Genomic DNA, 16,452 nt, shown 5'->3' with positions numbered 1-16,452 from the left:
TTTCTTTGTTTTGTCAAAATGAAAATAGCTAGATGTAGTGAAGGATGTAACACTAGACTTGTCAAAAAGAGTAAAAAGTTTAGTTGCCAAAAATCTAACTAGAAGTTATCAAGCACAAACATATTGTTAAAGATCATTGTTGTCCAAAGAAACTGTTTGTAAAGTGTAAATTAGTAATTTTAAAAGCTTTAGGTACCAAAAGCGAGTCGCTCTCGAATATTATAATTAAAATGATATGCAGCTAAATAGAAATATGGTAAACATGTTTATGAAAACCTATGTTAGAATTAAATTGCTCCAAAAGCATCTTGTTAATCAAGAATGTTTTGTTGCTCTAAGACATCATCAAGAAAAAGCTATCATGTATAAATCATAGTGCATATTTCCCATGGCGTTGTAGATACAACAAATATATTTAAATTGCTCCAAATGAGATGTTGCTCGTCCGTTCGCAATTTAATTAACAAGAAGGTGGGGGAAACAGACGGTGCAAACAAAATTGCAGCTGCGAACAAGATTGGACGAAGCTATAGCGGTAGAAGAAGGCAGTAGACGACTTTGTCGACAATGGCGAATACGGCTGCAGCGTCGGACGGAGCGTGTGAAGGCGATGAACGAAGGCTATGGAAGAGGTTGTCGTTGGCGACGAACAGAGCTACTACAACAGCAGATAAAGCTATAGTGGTGGATGAGGTTTAGGGTTTAGACGAGCTGCAGTGGCGGATGAGCTACAACGACGGAAGAGTTGTAGTGATAGTAGTTGAGCTGTAGTGGCGAATGAGATTGGATGAGGTTGTTGACGGCGGTTGGCAGAGTGAACAATGATGACAAATGTAGGGTTTCATTTCACCTTTGTTTGTTTGATTGGGTCGAGCGAGGGATGGGGTTGGACGGTGTTTGGGTAACCAACTTACAAGTCCAATTGAACCAAAGTTTGAACCCGACCAAATCTGGCTTGGGTGCTCACCCGAGGCGCCAGGTTGTCACGAACGGTCGTCGTGCACCCGCAACAACTCTGTTCATCGAATCGTTCGTCGCTCTCATCTACATGTACAGCTACTTGGCAGTATGTTTTGTCTTGGTTTTGAGTCATTTTGCTTGTAAAAATGTAAGTTCAAACAAGTTACAGCGTTACAAAGCGATCGCTTATCGAACCGAGCAAAACAGCCCCAAAATAGCCCAAAACATCTCTGTTTTCGTGTGCCACGGGTTATTTTCTGCAATCTGCTTCCGCTCACAAAACGTCAGCCATCTCAGCCCCTTGAAACCACCCGGGTGGCATAAGGCTGGATGGGGCTTCGGTATAGTGTCGGGCATTGAACAATCTTTCGCAAGTTCGCACGTTATCTTGACGGGAACTTGTTGTCGCGCCCGGCACCCGGTGAGCAACTGTTTGTGGACTTGCAGCTGTTCGTTCAACCTTCTAAAGTCCTTGTTTTCCCCCTCTCCCTCTTTTCTCTTGTGCACGCAAGGTGCTCGCAGAATTGCTTATAAAGCTTCCCCTTTTCGCGAGACGTCGGGACTTGTCCGTCGCTCGTTCTTCGAACTAATCAACTTTCTCTTTTTACAGGTCCTTCGGGACCTGCGAGAGGTTGCAAGTGGGCTGATCTTTGCGGACGCAAATCGTAAGGGCGAAGCGTGACTTAGGCAACGCAAGCTAAGTTCGCGTCTTTGCCGCAAGGGTGCCTCACGCCTTAGGCAATTCCAGCTAAGGCCGTGACAAGGTGCCTGGGCTCAAGTGAGCACTCGAGTAGCGTTTCTTTGAAGCGCTGTGCCTAGGGGTTCTACGAGGCTTTCAGGCCTCGCCTTACCTTGCCTCGTTCGAGTGCCTAGGTGAGCACCCGAGCGCCTTTTGAAACTATTGGTGTAAAATTAAACTAATTTATCATTTTTTTTGTTTGGTGATGTAGCTCAGAGTAATGGGAGTCTAAACAAAGGTAGTTTTTGTTTGGACGTTACGATCTTGTTGTTGTATATTTGTACATCTCATTGGTTTCCTCAGTTTTTCAATTGTTTATGAATTTCTATGCAATCATTAACGTTGTCTCTGTTGGGAAGAAACCTGTTAAAGCGGAATATTCTTTTCCCTCTTTGTGTATCAAAATGGGTTCCTCATCAAAATACCAACTTGATATCCAAATGTAAATATCAACCAGAACAGCATAAACAATAGAACAAATAACCAATCACATAGTGAGACCAAATCTTTTTAACGTGGAAAACCCAACGTGGGAAAAACCACGGGACCGTAGTCCACCTCAAACTTCCACTATCAATAATAATGATAACAGGTTTACAATAGGTCTTCTCTAGAATAACTAAAGGATCAGAAAAACATCAAGAACATAGATCTTGGCTCTAGCATATCATCGTATAGGATGGATCTCCTCAAAAGAGAATTATAGGTCTCACAAAGTGGATATCACAGGAAAGTACCTTAGAGAGGGTAAACTGTAGATCAACACCGTTAGGATTGTAGAGTTAGCTGCAAGGATTCTCCACATAAAATTTGGGCCGAAACTGATAACGTTTGGCCACCGATTGTCAAGTAGAAAACTTAAAAATCTAATATTTCTCTCTCTATTTCTCTCTCCTCTTTCCTCTGCACGCTGCAATCTGACCTCTTTTTCTCACCTTCTCTCTCCTCTTTTTAATTTCTTTCGTTTGCTGATTTGGGCTCAATAGGCCCACCCAATTGTCCAAGCCCACATATGGGCTGGACCCAACAATTCTCCCCCTCCAGCTCATATGGTGGGTTGTACCAAGCCCGCTCTTCGCCTACATGCTTCAAGCTTCTCTTTAGACAAAGACTTTGTCAACATATCTGAACCATTATCATTGGTATGTACTTTTTCCAATTGTAATTTTTTTATCTCAAGCACATCACGAATCCAGTGATATCTCACATCAATATGCTTGGATCTAGAATGGTATATTTATATTCCTTGGAGTTTGGGTCCAATTCCTTCACATGTAGTTCATGATGATCATGGGGGAGATGAACAAGAAGATTGTGGTGAGAATACCAGTGATGATTCACCTATAGTTGATAATGCGGAACCAACCGAACAGGCACCTCCACCACCAGTTGAGATTCCATTGAGAAGATCCACTAGAGAGCGACAACCATCTACCAGATATCCTCCACATGAGTATGTTATGCTTACCGACGGGGGAGAGCCAGAAACTTACCAAGAAGCTATTCTACATGAGAATAAGAATAAGTGGGTTAAAGCCATGCAAGTAGAGATGAGATCCCTGCTTGAGAACCACACCTATGACTTGGTAAAGTTGCCTAAAGAGAAGAAAGCTCTCAAGAATAAGTGGGTTTATAAATTGAAGACTGAAAATAATAGCTCACAACAGAGATACAAGGCACGACTAGTTGTGAAAGGATTCAGTCAGAAGAAAGGTATTGACTTTGAAGAAATATTTTCTCCGGTTGTGAAAATGTCCTCTATCCGAGTTGTTCTTGGTTTGGTTGCCCGCTTGAATTTAGAAGTTGAGCAACTTGATGTGAAAACAACATTTCTTCATGGTGACTTAGAAGAAGAAATTTACATGGAGCAACCAGAAGGTTTCAAAGTCAAGGGAAAAGAAAATCTGGTATGTAAGCTTAGGAAAAGCTTATATGGACTCAAACAGACACCTAGACAGTGGTACAAGAAGTTTGATTCATTTATGATGCGCCAAGGGTATGATAGAACCACATCTGATCATTGTGTGTTTATGAAGAAATTTTCAGATAATGATTTTATTATTTTACTGCTATATGTTGATGATATGCTGATTGTTGGCCATGATATTGAAAAAATTGGAAAGCTTCAAAGAGAGCTTACATTGTATCGGTGAAACAAATACTTGGTATGAAGATTCTTCGTGATAGGAAGAAAAGGAAGATTTGGCTATCTCAGGAGACTTACATTGAAAAGGTTCTTGAAAGATTCAATATGAGTAAAGCCAAAGCAGTTTGTTCTCCACTTGCAGGTCATTTCAAGCTTAGTTTGAAACAATGTCCTACAAGTGAGAAAGAAAAAGAAGAAATGTCTAAAGTGCCTTACTCATTTGCAGTAGGTAGTTTGATGTATACTATGATTTGTACTAGGCCAGATATAGCTCATGCAGTTGGAGTTGTCAGCCGATTTCTCTCTGATCCTGGAAAGGAACATTGGGCAGCAGTGAAATGGATATTAAGATATCTAAGAGGTACTTTCAGGTTATGTTTATGTTTTGGTAGTGATAAACCTGTGTTAGAAGGCTACACAGATGCAGACATGACAGGTGATACTTATTCCAAGAAGTCCACTTCGGGATTCTTGATGACATTTGCAGGAGGAGCAGTCTCTTGGCAGTCTAAGTTACAGAAGTGTGTTGCCCTATCAACCACAGAAGCAGAATACATAGCAATTATTGAAGCCTGCAAGGAAACTTTATGGATGAAAAAGTTTCTACAGGAATTGGGCTTGAAACATGAAGTATATACTGTTTACTGTGATAGTCAGAGCGTCATTCACCTCTCTAAGAATTCAACATGCCATTCTAGATCCAAGCATATTGATGTGAGATATCACTGGATTCGTGATGTGCTTGAGATGAAAGAATTACAATTGGAAAAAATAAATACCAATGATAATGGTTCAGATATGTTGACAAAGTCTTTGCCTAAGGAAAAGCTTGAAGCATGTAGGCGAACAGCGGGCTTGGTACAGCCCACTATATGAGTTGGAGGGGGAGAATTGTTGGATCCAGCCCATACATGGGCTTGGACAATTGGGCCTATTGAGAGTAGTGATCGTAAACACGTCGAATAGCAGTTGACATGAAGTTGACATGAAGCCTTTGTGAAAGCTCTTCCAATAATCTAGGTGGGCTTGGCGTTGTTACTGTTAGCTATCATTGTCTTAGTGTTTTATGAATTTAGTTATATGATGTGATTACTTTTAACATTGTTTACTTGTATGTAGAGGTGGAATAACTTGGAGTGGCAACAGGAGTGCTAAAAACGGTTGCATACAAATTTGTCTACTTGCTAAAGGAATGATCTGGAACATGGTTGTGCTGATATTCCTACAGTATAAATTTAATTATTCAAAATTGTTTGTGTATAAGCTAGCTGTCGAATAAGTAGGATATGGCTCACAAGTTATGAATGCTAGCTCTTTGCTAGTTCATAGAAACTCACATGAGTTTTGTTTTCTTATTGTCCGCTTATTGGCTGATCTTTGTATGCTAAAGTTTTCTAGCATCAAGTCCTCATATGAAATAGAAAAAAAAAAAACTTTATTAGCATCATGTAGGGCGGCGCAGATGGTCTTCTTGGTGGTGGTCTGCTTGCTGAGGTTAAAAGTATCGGTTTTTTGTTTAACATCGTCCTAGTTGAGGTAAGAGAGAACCATGAAATTTTACATGGTTCTTAATAATTGAATCTATCTAGAGTCGAGAGCATAACATTTTGAAGAATAATTGCTGTTCCAGAAAACATTGTTTGAAAATTCACTGATTTAGGCTGAACAGTAAGAAAATGCAAAACATTGAGGAAATACAAAAGGAAAGAGTTCTTGACGCTATGGTACATGTGAAGTTATTCACTCCGTATGCAGTAATTTGTTTTTTTTTTCCCATTGTTTTAGATGTTGTCAAATTTAAAACAAACTATTGGTTTCATGCTGAACTTATGCAGCAAAGTTGTATTTAATTGTTTGCATACTATATATTTAATAGTTTCATGTGGTATAGTGATGCTTTTGATACTGTTTTTTTTATTAATTGATATTATTATTATTTTTCCTTTACAGCTTTAACTTGCCTATCATTTTTCTAGTTTTATTTATAGTTAAATTGTACTATTTCAAAATTGACCCAAAAATCTTTGTTTGTAGTTATAATCATCCAATGAAAAGTTTTATGTTGATTGATATATCCATTCAGTAGTATGACTGCTTTAGCAATGACATGATTTGATTCTGTTCTATGTCCAGATGAATTTTATAATGTCTCTGGAATTTATGATTTGATTCTGTTCTATGCTGGTTGAGTTGCTACTGAGTTGCGTTTTGGTTCGGTTGAAGTAGGACGTGCAGATCCTTGAGCAATTTTTCCTCCCTAACGTAAACACACCATCCTTCATTTACTTCTATTAGAGCATCAACGATTGCCAATTTATCTCAGAATTATCATATCAACCATATAATTGTTTTCCGTATATACAGAAATTATTGTATTATCAATTACCCGAAAATTGTTTCAAATAAACCAATATATAGAATGATGACTTCTGGAAACTGATTTCACATATTTTGGTCCGACGTGACTGAAAAAAAGAAAACAAACAAACAAACGTTCAAAGCATAGAGTTAAAAAAGGAAATACACGTCAATATTGAGAACTATGCGCTTTGCCTTTTATACAAAGCAGCCTCCTTATCGAGAACCAAATCGTGCCAAAGATCTTAAAGACAGAACACAAAGAATGTAGACGCATACAATTCAAAAGTTGACGTAAGAAATGAAGAAAAACGTACTTTAAAAACGTTCAGGATGCTTTGGAGATCATTTGCTTATCTGATATACCATTTAAGAATAAATATATGTTTTTCATATAACACTATGAGAAGCCAATATATATCTTAGCCATCCACTCGGCACTGCTCCAATCTCTGGTCAATTACCCAAAATTCATAAAGTTTTTTTTTTTTTTTTTGTAAAAGAATTATCAATACTCGAGCATCACCCATTGTAGTGTTCTCCCCTCCTACTACTACTTCTTCTTCTTCTTCTTCTTCTTCTTCTACTTTGTCAGTTTCAATTTCTAGCCAAGATCCATAATATTAGCATTTACTGCCAGTGATCCAACATTTTCCCGACTATCTTGATTAAGCCTCTAGCGTTTTTTTTTTCTTCTCTTTTTTCACCCACTAAGCCCATGCGTTGTCTTTGAAATTTCAAGCTATCTAGTACATTTTACATAGAGAACAACTTCCCGAACTAAAATAGAACCAGATACAATTTTCTCTCATAAAAAAAACATAAATAATATTAGGACATAATCGTACCTCGAAATGAACCCTTCAGTTCCACCCCATGGCCCTGGCAGCCGCAAGAACTAAAGATTATAAGCTCACAGAGAAGGAATAACAAAAGAACTCAGGCGACAATGTCAAACAAAGCGAAAAGAGAAGTAATTGACCAGATAAAAAGCTCAAGAAGATATTCCGCCGCGACCAACAGATATAAATGATCATGAGACCCTAAATTTCTAAGGAATAATAGAGGTCTACTTCCGAGTTGCCACTAAATTGGGGAATATCGGGCCAAAAACGAAACCCTATCTCCAAAGTGCTTAAAATCGTGATCGGAAGACCCAAAAGTTCACATTCAGCGCTCGTAGCAAAGTAATCAGGAAGTAACATCAACAGAACTCTTAAATTTCGAGGATCGACACATAATGGACTAGATCAACTAAAACACATAATGGACTAGATCAACAGAACTCTTAAATTTCGAGGATCGACACATAATGGACTAGATCAACTAAAACTAGAAAAAAAAAAGGGTATGATTGGGAGGTTCTTTCGACAGACAGTCCGCCACGACCAACAGATGCAAATGACATGAAGACCCTAAAATTCTGATAATAATAGAAATCTTAATCCGAGTTGCCACTAAATCGAGGAAGATCGATCCAAAACGAAACCCTACGCTCCAAAATGTTTGAAATCGTGATCGGAGGACCCATAAGCTATCACTTGCGTTCCTAGCAAAAGAAAAATCAGGATCTAACGCCCACAGAACTCCCAACTCCATATTTCCGAGAACTGAGACATATCGAACGAGATCAACCAACAAACTAGGCTTCAAGATTCAAGATAAGCGAAACCCAGACGGGAAGAAGGGCCAAATACAAATCGCGTATGGTAGGGAGGTTCTCTAGGCTTCAAGATTCAAGATAAGCGAAACCCACATCGAAAGAAGAATCGGATATGGTTGGAAGGTTCTCACGGCTTCAAGATTCAGGATAAGCAAAACCCAGATCGAAAGAAGCATTAACAGGAATCGGCTTGAAGATTCAAGAAAAGCAAAACCCAGATCGAAAGAAGCATCAACAGAAATCAATAGCGATGAGGTTGAGGATCGAGGCAGAGGTGGCCTTCCGCGCCAGAAGCCTCAACAATCGGAACGGAGCCCCACCCCTGACTGAAACAACCGACCCGGTTTGGGCTTTGAAAGACTTCGCTTTATATAGAAAGCGATATGGCCCGATTGGGCTTACTAACACGCGCGATGCACGCTTCATCTCTTGGCAGACCAATGAACTCAAAATAATGCTTCCAATGAACTCAAACTTCTAACTGTGTCGTACTCAAAATAATGCGTCCATTGTTTGCACGACTTTTTCTTGTTCCTTTATTTTTATTTTATTTTTTTATGATTAAGGAAGGATATATCACTTTTTTCAACATTTTTTTTGAAAAAAAATATTTGTATCAAGTGACAAAAATATAGTCTAGTTCAGTGGATCTTCCTCTGCTTGTGGGGTTCCTTTTATAGTATAGATGAGATCATGCTACTTTATCATATTTACCATTTCATCAATCGGAACATGTTTTAGTGTAGGGTTCAGTTGATGGTTCCCTTCTCATTGAATCTTCACATGCATTCACCAATCATTGTTCTTCCCCCAAGTAACAGTGGCTGGCTTTTGCATCTGGAAGTGGCTTAAAAACAATCATGAGATGATAAAGTTATGAGTAGAGATATTCACATATCAAGCAAGTACCGTAAGCAAAATGGAGAATGTAAAATGTAGCGAAGATACTTGGAACACATGAGAGTTTTCTCCAAACCCCAACTTTCCTTACGTGAATCGAGTCACAGGCTCCAGGGGTAAAGAACCTTTCAAGTTATGGTAAGCTCAGTTGATAGTGGTGAAGAAAATGGCCATCAAGCAAAGAAATTACAATTTTCAAGTTCAGAGGACAAAAAAGAAGATTTGGAAATGTAATCTTCCAGACCATGCTTGCTTGAACCAATTCCAGGTAAATTAAATGGGGTGGGTATTCAAGAGATGTAGAAAGATCATTCTATCACGTAAGCAAGGCCACCCAACCAGTGCTAACGACAAGTAGAACTAAAAACAACATATCAGAATATTATGCATTAAGGAGAAACAAAATAACAACGTCTAGTTGCTTGTGCTATTGTTTTTGTCATTATGACTCAACGGGCAACAGAACAAAATTAGAAGGAAGACTTATTCCTTGCACTACTGTTTTCTTCATACTGATGGAAATAATAAAACTGGTAGCAGAGCAGGCGTCATGAAGGGTACGTCCTTGCATCAAGATGCCTTCAAATCATCTAGACCCACGCTCGCCTGCAGTTAGAGCAAACAAGTTTCTCCCTCGATGAACATTTACTCGAGCACCAGCAACTGAGGCTATCGATCGTAGGGTTCTTACCAGGAACTTGTGGTTCTCTGCTAGAAGAGGGGCAAAGGTTGTGCAAAATTTCTCCATGTCAGCATTGATGTCACCCGATCCACTAATAACCTCCATGAATTTCTTCCGATCAGGAGCAAGTTTCATAGCAACCTGCAACCAACTTTACTGGTCATAGAGACAGTAGGGACTTTTAAAATGATCAAAAGGCTTCCGTCCTAGTTATTTTTTGTTCATGAAAACTTTGGAGTTGAAACAGCAGAGCATGCTTGCAGGTTCTGAAAAGGATAATCCGGTTCCAAACAGAAACGAGAAACAAAAGTTGATAGCACACAGTAATGAAAACTAGTAATAAGGTGTACAAGTTCAATGCCATTATGTTATATAATCTCTCTCCCTCAGAGAAGAGTTTAATCTAGTATGATGTGTCTACGGTCATAGAATCTCTCTCCCTCAGAGCTCTAAGTAAATGTCAAAGATGGATGGATCAAGAGACAACAAGCATAACAAACATATATATTTGGCATGTAAGATGCTTCAAACTTACAAGTGCTAAGAGAAACACCATGTATGTCCTATTCCTACTCATTCAATAGATTAGCTGCTTTAAACTTAATCGTTGTTAAAAGATACATGCCATGTACAACACATTACCGTAAAGCTGGAACTTGCAAGCCATCCATGCCATTTCTTTAAAGTCTTGTTATAGGAATCAGTACAAACTTGTGACATGATCCAGTCTTGATGATCTAGCAAGTTCCGGAATAGCTCCACCAGATAGTCCATTGCTCTGGAAGACAAGTGCATGCATAAAAGTCCTGCTGTTATTTACCATAACAAGGAAATTATTATGAACTCAGAAAAGTTCGACAAAAAGGCAATATTGATGATGACTTGTTCAGCATGATTTGCAAAAGCCAAGTCCTATGGACATATCCATATGTATTCTGATTACACTAAATGGAATGTGTTTATTTGTCGAACTATTTTAACTTTATTTCCTGACAGATAAACTTTCCAAATTTCACAGTTTTCAGTCAATATAATGTTTAGATATGCAAAAGAAGCAGAAACCATAATTCAGACATAAAAACACTCTATTGTATTGGATACGTTTATGTCAATGCTTAGCTTGCCAATTTACCTACGAGGGATAAGAGTCTTTCATAAAAATTGAACAAGACACATATAACCCTCTCAAGGTTCTATGATATGAAAAATGAACGGAAAAAAAAATAGAGGCACTACCAGAGTTAAAATGTAAAGTTCAGTTCTCAAAGATGAACTGTGTTTAAATTCACTACTGAAGAACGACCAATATCAAATTGTGTTCATATATGGTTTCTCTGAGGAGAAGTTCCTGGGACTACATATCTCCACAAATCTCAACATTCAGGCATTTGCGGATGACACAGCTGGTAAACATGTTCATCCTCATCAATATTCCTTGTAGTATAGGTAGTGAGAGTTGTTTCTTAGTTCACAAACTAAGTGAATTATAAGTTTTCCTATGACCTTTTACTGTCATGAACTGTTGCTGAGGCATTCTCCTCTATACAATGCATAATAGTCAAGGCCAGCTTCAATTGGTCAAGCTGATCATCACAGCAATGTCCGAATAAAATTTGAAGAGCACTTGCAATCCAGCACCATGACGAATGAGTTGGATGCCTGGTACCCCACATATTATACACTCTTTTGCACGTGTATCTTTATGCACAAATTATGATCTATACATGTATGCATAACACAGTGCGAGATTAAACCCTACCAGAAATGAACCAAGCAACTCACCTCGTCAACCACAGAAGCCCATTGGTACAGCTGGAAGAACCTTTTGCTGTTTTAGCTTCGACTTCAACTTGCACCATACTGTACAAGTGTTCAAACTTTGATGGATCAGAATTATATTTCGTTTCCAGCCTCTGCAAAGTAAACCAGTGAATACATGCAAGCGATGCAAAAGAAAGAAGACAAACAAAGTATTTTACCAAATAATATATTTTTCATTAAATTTCATTTCAAAAGCTATGCTGGACCAACTAGTCATTGCCAAATAAGCATATCATAGGGAAGAAGAGAAGACAATTGGGACTTGGAGAAGCAACATCATGATATCCTATTAAACGAAAACCTGAAAATCCTAACTTATTAGTGAAGGAAACAAAAGAATACACATTTCTTACCGTAATATTACCCCCTATATCAGACTTGACAATAGACATAGCTGCTCCAAACTTATCTGGCAATACCAAAGTAAAAAATTAGAAACAATATCAAAGATATATGCATTTTAAGATAAAACGTTCTGGAAAAAAAAAAAAGAATCAACATTAAGAAGATTGATGCCTCAAAATATTTGGTAAGCAGACAAACCCTTGTCAATAAGTTCCAAGAGAATAAAGTTGTTGGAGTTAATAAATTGCTTTCACACAGAGCTTAGAGAAGTAGCAGAATTTCTATTCTAAGAACAGGATTTATATGATATAAAAGTGTATTATGTTATGCAAAGGAATAACTAAGGATCACTACAGTAAAGCATGGTGGATTTGCTGATGCTCAAGCTTTTATTATGTTGTTTTCTTATCGGTCCATGATTTCTACTGTAAAGCATATGCCAGTCGCTTAGAGGATCAAATTGAGCAAAGTTTTTAGGTAAAGAAAATGGGGCATCCTGAACAACCGAACAAATATTAGTGAGTACCTAAAAGTCACACAACATAGATAAAAGCCATTGTGCTCAAGTAGACAAATTACAACATAAATGAAGATCAGTATATGGATGTTCTCCTTACAGCCTGTTCAATATCTGTGATGAATTTCTTGCAAAACTCTCATCAGAATCAGGTCCGTGTCTTTCCAAGAACAACATAACCAGCTTTAACTAGACACTTACCATAGGTGAAAATGATGATAAGGCATAAATAGACGAGCAGAACGAGCCAATTACCTAGAACTGGCAGAATAAGCTTGCACACATCAAGAAATGGCTTTGTTAATATTACTCCATTCTCTGACTTGACATGCTTCATTCCTTCCAGCGAGGGAGTGAAAACGGTCCCCGCCATCTCTACACGCCGATTCTTCAACCTATTAAAATCACACGAGAAACAAAACTTTAGAACAGCATGTTGCTCAATCGGTACAAGCAAAAAACCCAAACTCAATACTAGACCTCGTCGGATCGTTAACTAGTGACAAAGGCAACCGATCCGATCCAAATATCAGAATCATCCTATCAAATTCCAATCCAAGCAAACTCGTGGAACGGTTGCTAACAGCCGAGCACGGCCCATCAGAACTAGCATTCAAATGTTCAAGATCACACAAAATGACAAATCGTCCCGGAAAAAAAGCAACCAAAATAAGAGAATGTTAGAACAGAATCAAGCACCACACCGTTCTCGATCTGAGATCTTGTTAGGAATCAATGACTCGACGAGCTTAAACCTAATGCACGCATTAAAGGGATAAGAAAGCAATCTCAGACAAGCTAATCTACATGATCCTACATAGATCCTTCTAAAGAATCCCATCCTTTTGTTTCAGATACATCAAAAGAACTACCAAAGATCCGACCATTATTCCAGATCCAATGACAAACTGAAAGAAAAAGACAAGTTCTCGGGGGTGATCTGTCAAGAACTAACCGACTCCCAGAAAATTTCTCCGACGGAACCGCCTCTTCTCGTTCTCCTCCTCCCAGACTCTCAGATCAAGCAGACTAAGAGCATCGGAGGCTATGCATTTATAGGGATCGCCGACACCAATGCGGGGAAAGGAATCGAGGAGTCGTGTTTGAGGGTGTAAACAAAGGCATCATAGCGGCGTCGTGACACCACGTTCGCGTGGAGAATTTAAAACGAAGAGGTCCCACATTGTGCTCGATGATCTCTCCAATAACGACGCTTGGGCGGTTCGACGAATCGTAAGAAACGTAATGCGTCGAGATAGATGTCCGGTCCGAAAGGTTCGAATCAAACCTTCAAGTCTCGATTAGGTTTATATATGACTCGAGATGTTCAAGAAATTGCCTCGAACCGACTCGATCAGATATGGAAGCAGATCGAGTTTTCGACACAAAACTCGCTCAAATCAAATTCGAGACGAATTCGGGCGGAAAAATAGGTCTATGAATTGGCATTTAAATATTAAATGATAATTAATAATGTTATGAATATTTGCTTTTGGACCAAATTTATATACAAAAAGTAATTAATATCCGTATTTGTATTTGTATTTGAATTTGAATTATAAGCGGAGGCAGCGGCATTTCCGTACTGATCATTGTGCCCTAGATCGGACGGTCACCGGAGCTGCATCAAAACCCCTAACGGTTGGATATATACTGATACGTCTATGAACCCGCCGATCCCCCTTTTTGCCGTCCCGTTTGTTCGCTCCCATCGACTGCGGCGGACGTTCTCGGTCTCTTGTCTCTCTGTGTCGCCCGCAAGATGGTGAGGAATCTTACCGCCTTTTTCTCCTCGATTCGTTGGTCTCTTGCATTGCATCTCAACCCCTCGTTCTAATCTAATGCTCTTGCTTTGCTCTTGAGCTGATCTGGCTGTGTGTTTTTCCGGTGATCCTGTAGCCGTTCAAGCGATATGTGGAGATCGGCAGGGTTGCCCTCGTGAACTACGGAAAGGAATACGGCAGGCTTGTCGTCATCGTTGACGTGATCGATCAGAACAGAGTACGCATTCCTTCTCTTGATTGTGAGAAAGCTTCGATTTTGGGCGTAATCAAACATCTAGGGCTGACTTTAGGGGTCTCGAATGGACTAATACTCTTCTCGTTCGTCAAAATCTGTTATTTTCATCGATTTTGTTGCTTTATTACAGTGTCTTTCTGCGTGATGGACAGCGGCATGCTGATACTAGTAGAGGGTGTTTGTTCCCACAATGAGATTTTCTCAAAGTATAGAAGAACGTATGGGTGTTGGGATCATTTCCTCGACTCTCTTCTTTCCTAAATGAACATATTATTTTGGTGCAGTTTAGCGATAGCTTCGACCAAACTAGTGAAACACTTCAGGACAATGACAATAACAACAAGCTGCAATGTCCCAACTACTTGGGGTGTTGGATACATGGCTATTTTGCTGCCATATAGTCAAGTAGATCATTTTAATCTTTAAGCTTTTGCCAGCTATTTAGGGTTGAGGACATAGATCTTTTTCCGCTGATGAGCTCTGCACAAATAATATTATAATTTAGATTAATAGCATTTAAATCCTTAAGTTAGTGAAACACTTTGTAATTGTAAAATGTGACTCCCTTCACTCCATAAATTAGGTACTTTCACCAAATGGAAACAAAGTGGTGATCTGTAAGTGCACAAGACGCGGACCTATCAGTGTATGAATAACTATAGGAGAGTATGGGGCTTTTCTTGTGAACCTCAACAATGTCCATAAGAATTACAAAGTGAAGTGCTAGTGTTCTTCTGCCCGATTGAGTGTCCTCCTGCTGTTTGTTTATTCTTTATGTTTGCTTGTGCTGCACACTATATCTCCACAGATTTTACAGCTTCTCTTGGAACATGTTTTTTGTTTAACATTGAGCGAGTTTCCATCTGATTTAACATGTGAGCTTACGCTAGTGGCTGTATCTTGTATTACTCTCCAAGATACGTATCCGATATTCTCAGTTCGCTTGCACATAAACTTTTATCGCAATGGCTGTCTAGATGCTCAACACTATATTTGCTGAAATATCAAAAGAATTGTATCAGGTTCCAAAACATTTTATTGTGCATCTGTCTTTGCAGTCTAGGTTTGGGCTTTAAGCCAATTGAATTTATTATTCATATTCTCTCAATTATGACCGTTTTCCTTAGAATCATATAAGATTGTTTTTATTTCGAAGTAGTTATCTAGTATTTGGTAGGCTAGTTAAGGCATATATGCTGTGTCAATTGCATATCACCAATGTCTCGGTGCATGCAAACTTATATTATATTTGTTGGAGTCTTGGATACAAGACAGATTCAATATTATTTATGTGGCTACATGATATTTTGTCTTGAAATTCTAAATACTCGCATACTTTATTTCACTGGTCGCAAGACATGCAATGCTACTTACCTTTTTTTAACTGCGGTGAGGATCTCGAGTTTTTAAGGCATGAGTTGATAATTGGTCTTTCACCTGCATCTGCCGCAACTTTTAGGCCTTGGTTGATGCTCCTGACATGGTACGTGGCCAAATGAACTTCAAGAGGCTTTCTCTCACTGATATAAAGATCGACATACCACGAGTTCCCAAAAAGAAGACCCTTATCAGTGCCATGGAGGCTGCTGGTAAGATAATTGATTTTCCTCGTTCATTGGTGGATTAACATGTAGTTCTGTGGTTATAATAACTCATGTACTGCTGCTGCTGCAGATGTGAAGAACAAATGGGAGAACAGTTCGTGGGGCAGGAAGCTAATCGTGCAGAAGAGGAGAGCTTCGCTAAATGACTTTGACAGGTTCAAGGTCATGCTGGCAAAGATTAAGGTCTATACCTCAGCCATTGTTTCCTTTTAACTTGTATATCTTCTTTTGGGCATCATGCTGACAAGTCCATCCTCGTATATATTTGTTCAGAGAGGAGGTGCTATCAGGCAGGAGCTGGCCAAGCTAAAAAAGGAGAACGCAGCTTGAGCTTCTCACGAGTGGTTGGTGAATTTTGTTCGATTCATCTTGGAACTCCATTTGTGTTCGTTAGGATTGGATTTTCTGCAGATCCTTGGACTTAGGTTGGGAGTACTGATGGCCTTGAAATATTAAATTGCAAGCTTTGGTTCTCATGTCATCTTTGTCCTCACCATGTGTTGCTGCTTTCCTCAATTATTGCCCCACAAGTGATCTGAATCCTTCAGGGATTGTTTAGGTGTGAAATTGTTGCTATGATATTTCGTGTACCAAGCCACACTACTGCAAGACTAGTGGAGGGCTGTCAAACTGTGGGCCATCAACTGCTTACAATATGAGAAGCAGCACTCGCCACCGCCAGTGTCGTCTTTAGCGAG

The 16,452-nt window shown here is 39.1% G+C and overlaps 2 protein-coding genes across 3 annotated transcripts; one reads left to right on the top strand and one right to left on the bottom strand.

Annotated features, from left to right (window-relative positions):
- Nucleotides 1-9,127: 9,127 nt before the first annotated feature.
- Nucleotides 9,128-13,240, bottom strand: LOC135644084 (glycolipid transfer protein 1-like). Of its 2 annotated transcripts, XM_065161516.1 has the most exons (8): nucleotides 12,836-12,987; nucleotides 12,612-12,737; nucleotides 12,387-12,526; nucleotides 11,623-11,678; nucleotides 11,231-11,361; nucleotides 10,091-10,226; nucleotides 9,458-9,589; nucleotides 9,128-9,372 (listed from the first exon to the last, which is right to left on the bottom strand). In XM_065161516.1, exons 1-8 carry the CDS (start codon nucleotides 12,970-12,972, stop codon nucleotides 9,337-9,339), a joined length of 894 nt encoding a protein of 297 aa, XP_065017588.1. In that variant the 5' UTR covers nucleotides 12,973-12,987; the 3' UTR covers nucleotides 9,128-9,336. The 2 variants fall into 2 exon arrangements, with proteins under 2 accessions (XP_065017588.1, XP_065017589.1); XM_065161517.1 differs by lacking the exons at nucleotides 12,612-12,737; nucleotides 12,836-12,987 and adding an exon at nucleotides 13,087-13,240.
- A 566-nt stretch (nucleotides 13,241-13,806) lies between these two features.
- On the top strand, nucleotides 13,807-16,235 carry LOC103994978 (large ribosomal subunit protein eL14z). The gene is made up of 5 exons (XM_009415456.3): nucleotides 13,807-13,896; nucleotides 14,031-14,132; nucleotides 15,610-15,739; nucleotides 15,825-15,937; nucleotides 16,028-16,235. Exons 1-5 carry the CDS (start codon nucleotides 13,894-13,896, stop codon nucleotides 16,082-16,084), a joined length of 405 nt encoding a protein of 134 aa, XP_009413731.1. The 5' UTR covers nucleotides 13,807-13,893; the 3' UTR covers nucleotides 16,085-16,235.
- Nucleotides 16,236-16,452: the final 217 nt, after the last annotated feature.

This window comes from Musa acuminata, chromosome BXJ3-8 (genome assembly GCF_036884655.1).
Source record: "Musa acuminata AAA Group cultivar baxijiao chromosome BXJ3-8, Cavendish_Baxijiao_AAA, whole genome shotgun sequence".
NCBI lineage: Eukaryota > Viridiplantae > Streptophyta > Magnoliopsida > Zingiberales > Musaceae > Musa > Musa acuminata.
Note: the sequence above shows the minus strand (reverse complement) of the source record. Positions and strands in the feature narration are given on the sequence as shown.

Excerpts from the sequence above, each read along its gene's own strand:
- LOC103994978 (XM_009415456.3), top strand. Across the intron at positions 15,740-15,824 it reads CAGTGCCATGGAGGCTGCTG|ATGTGAAGAACAAATGGGAG; the intron begins GTAAGATAATTG and ends CTGCTGCTGCAG. Across the intron at positions 15,938-16,027 it reads TCATGCTGGCAAAGATTAAG|AGAGGAGGTGCTATCAGGCA; the intron begins GTCTATACCTCA and ends ATATTTGTTCAG.
- LOC135644084 (XM_065161516.1), bottom strand. The coding sequence starts at position 12,972 with ATGGGATTCTTTAGAAGGATCTATGTAGGATCATGTAGATTAGCTTGT. Across the intron at positions 12,527-12,611 it reads CTAGTTAACGATCCGACGAG|GTTGAAGAATCGGCGTGTAG; the intron begins GTCTAGTATTGA and ends TGATTTTAATAG. Across the intron at positions 10,227-11,230 it reads GGGCTTCTGTGGTTGACGAG|AGCAATGGACTATCTGGTGG; the intron begins GTGAGTTGCTTG and ends CTTGTCTTCCAG.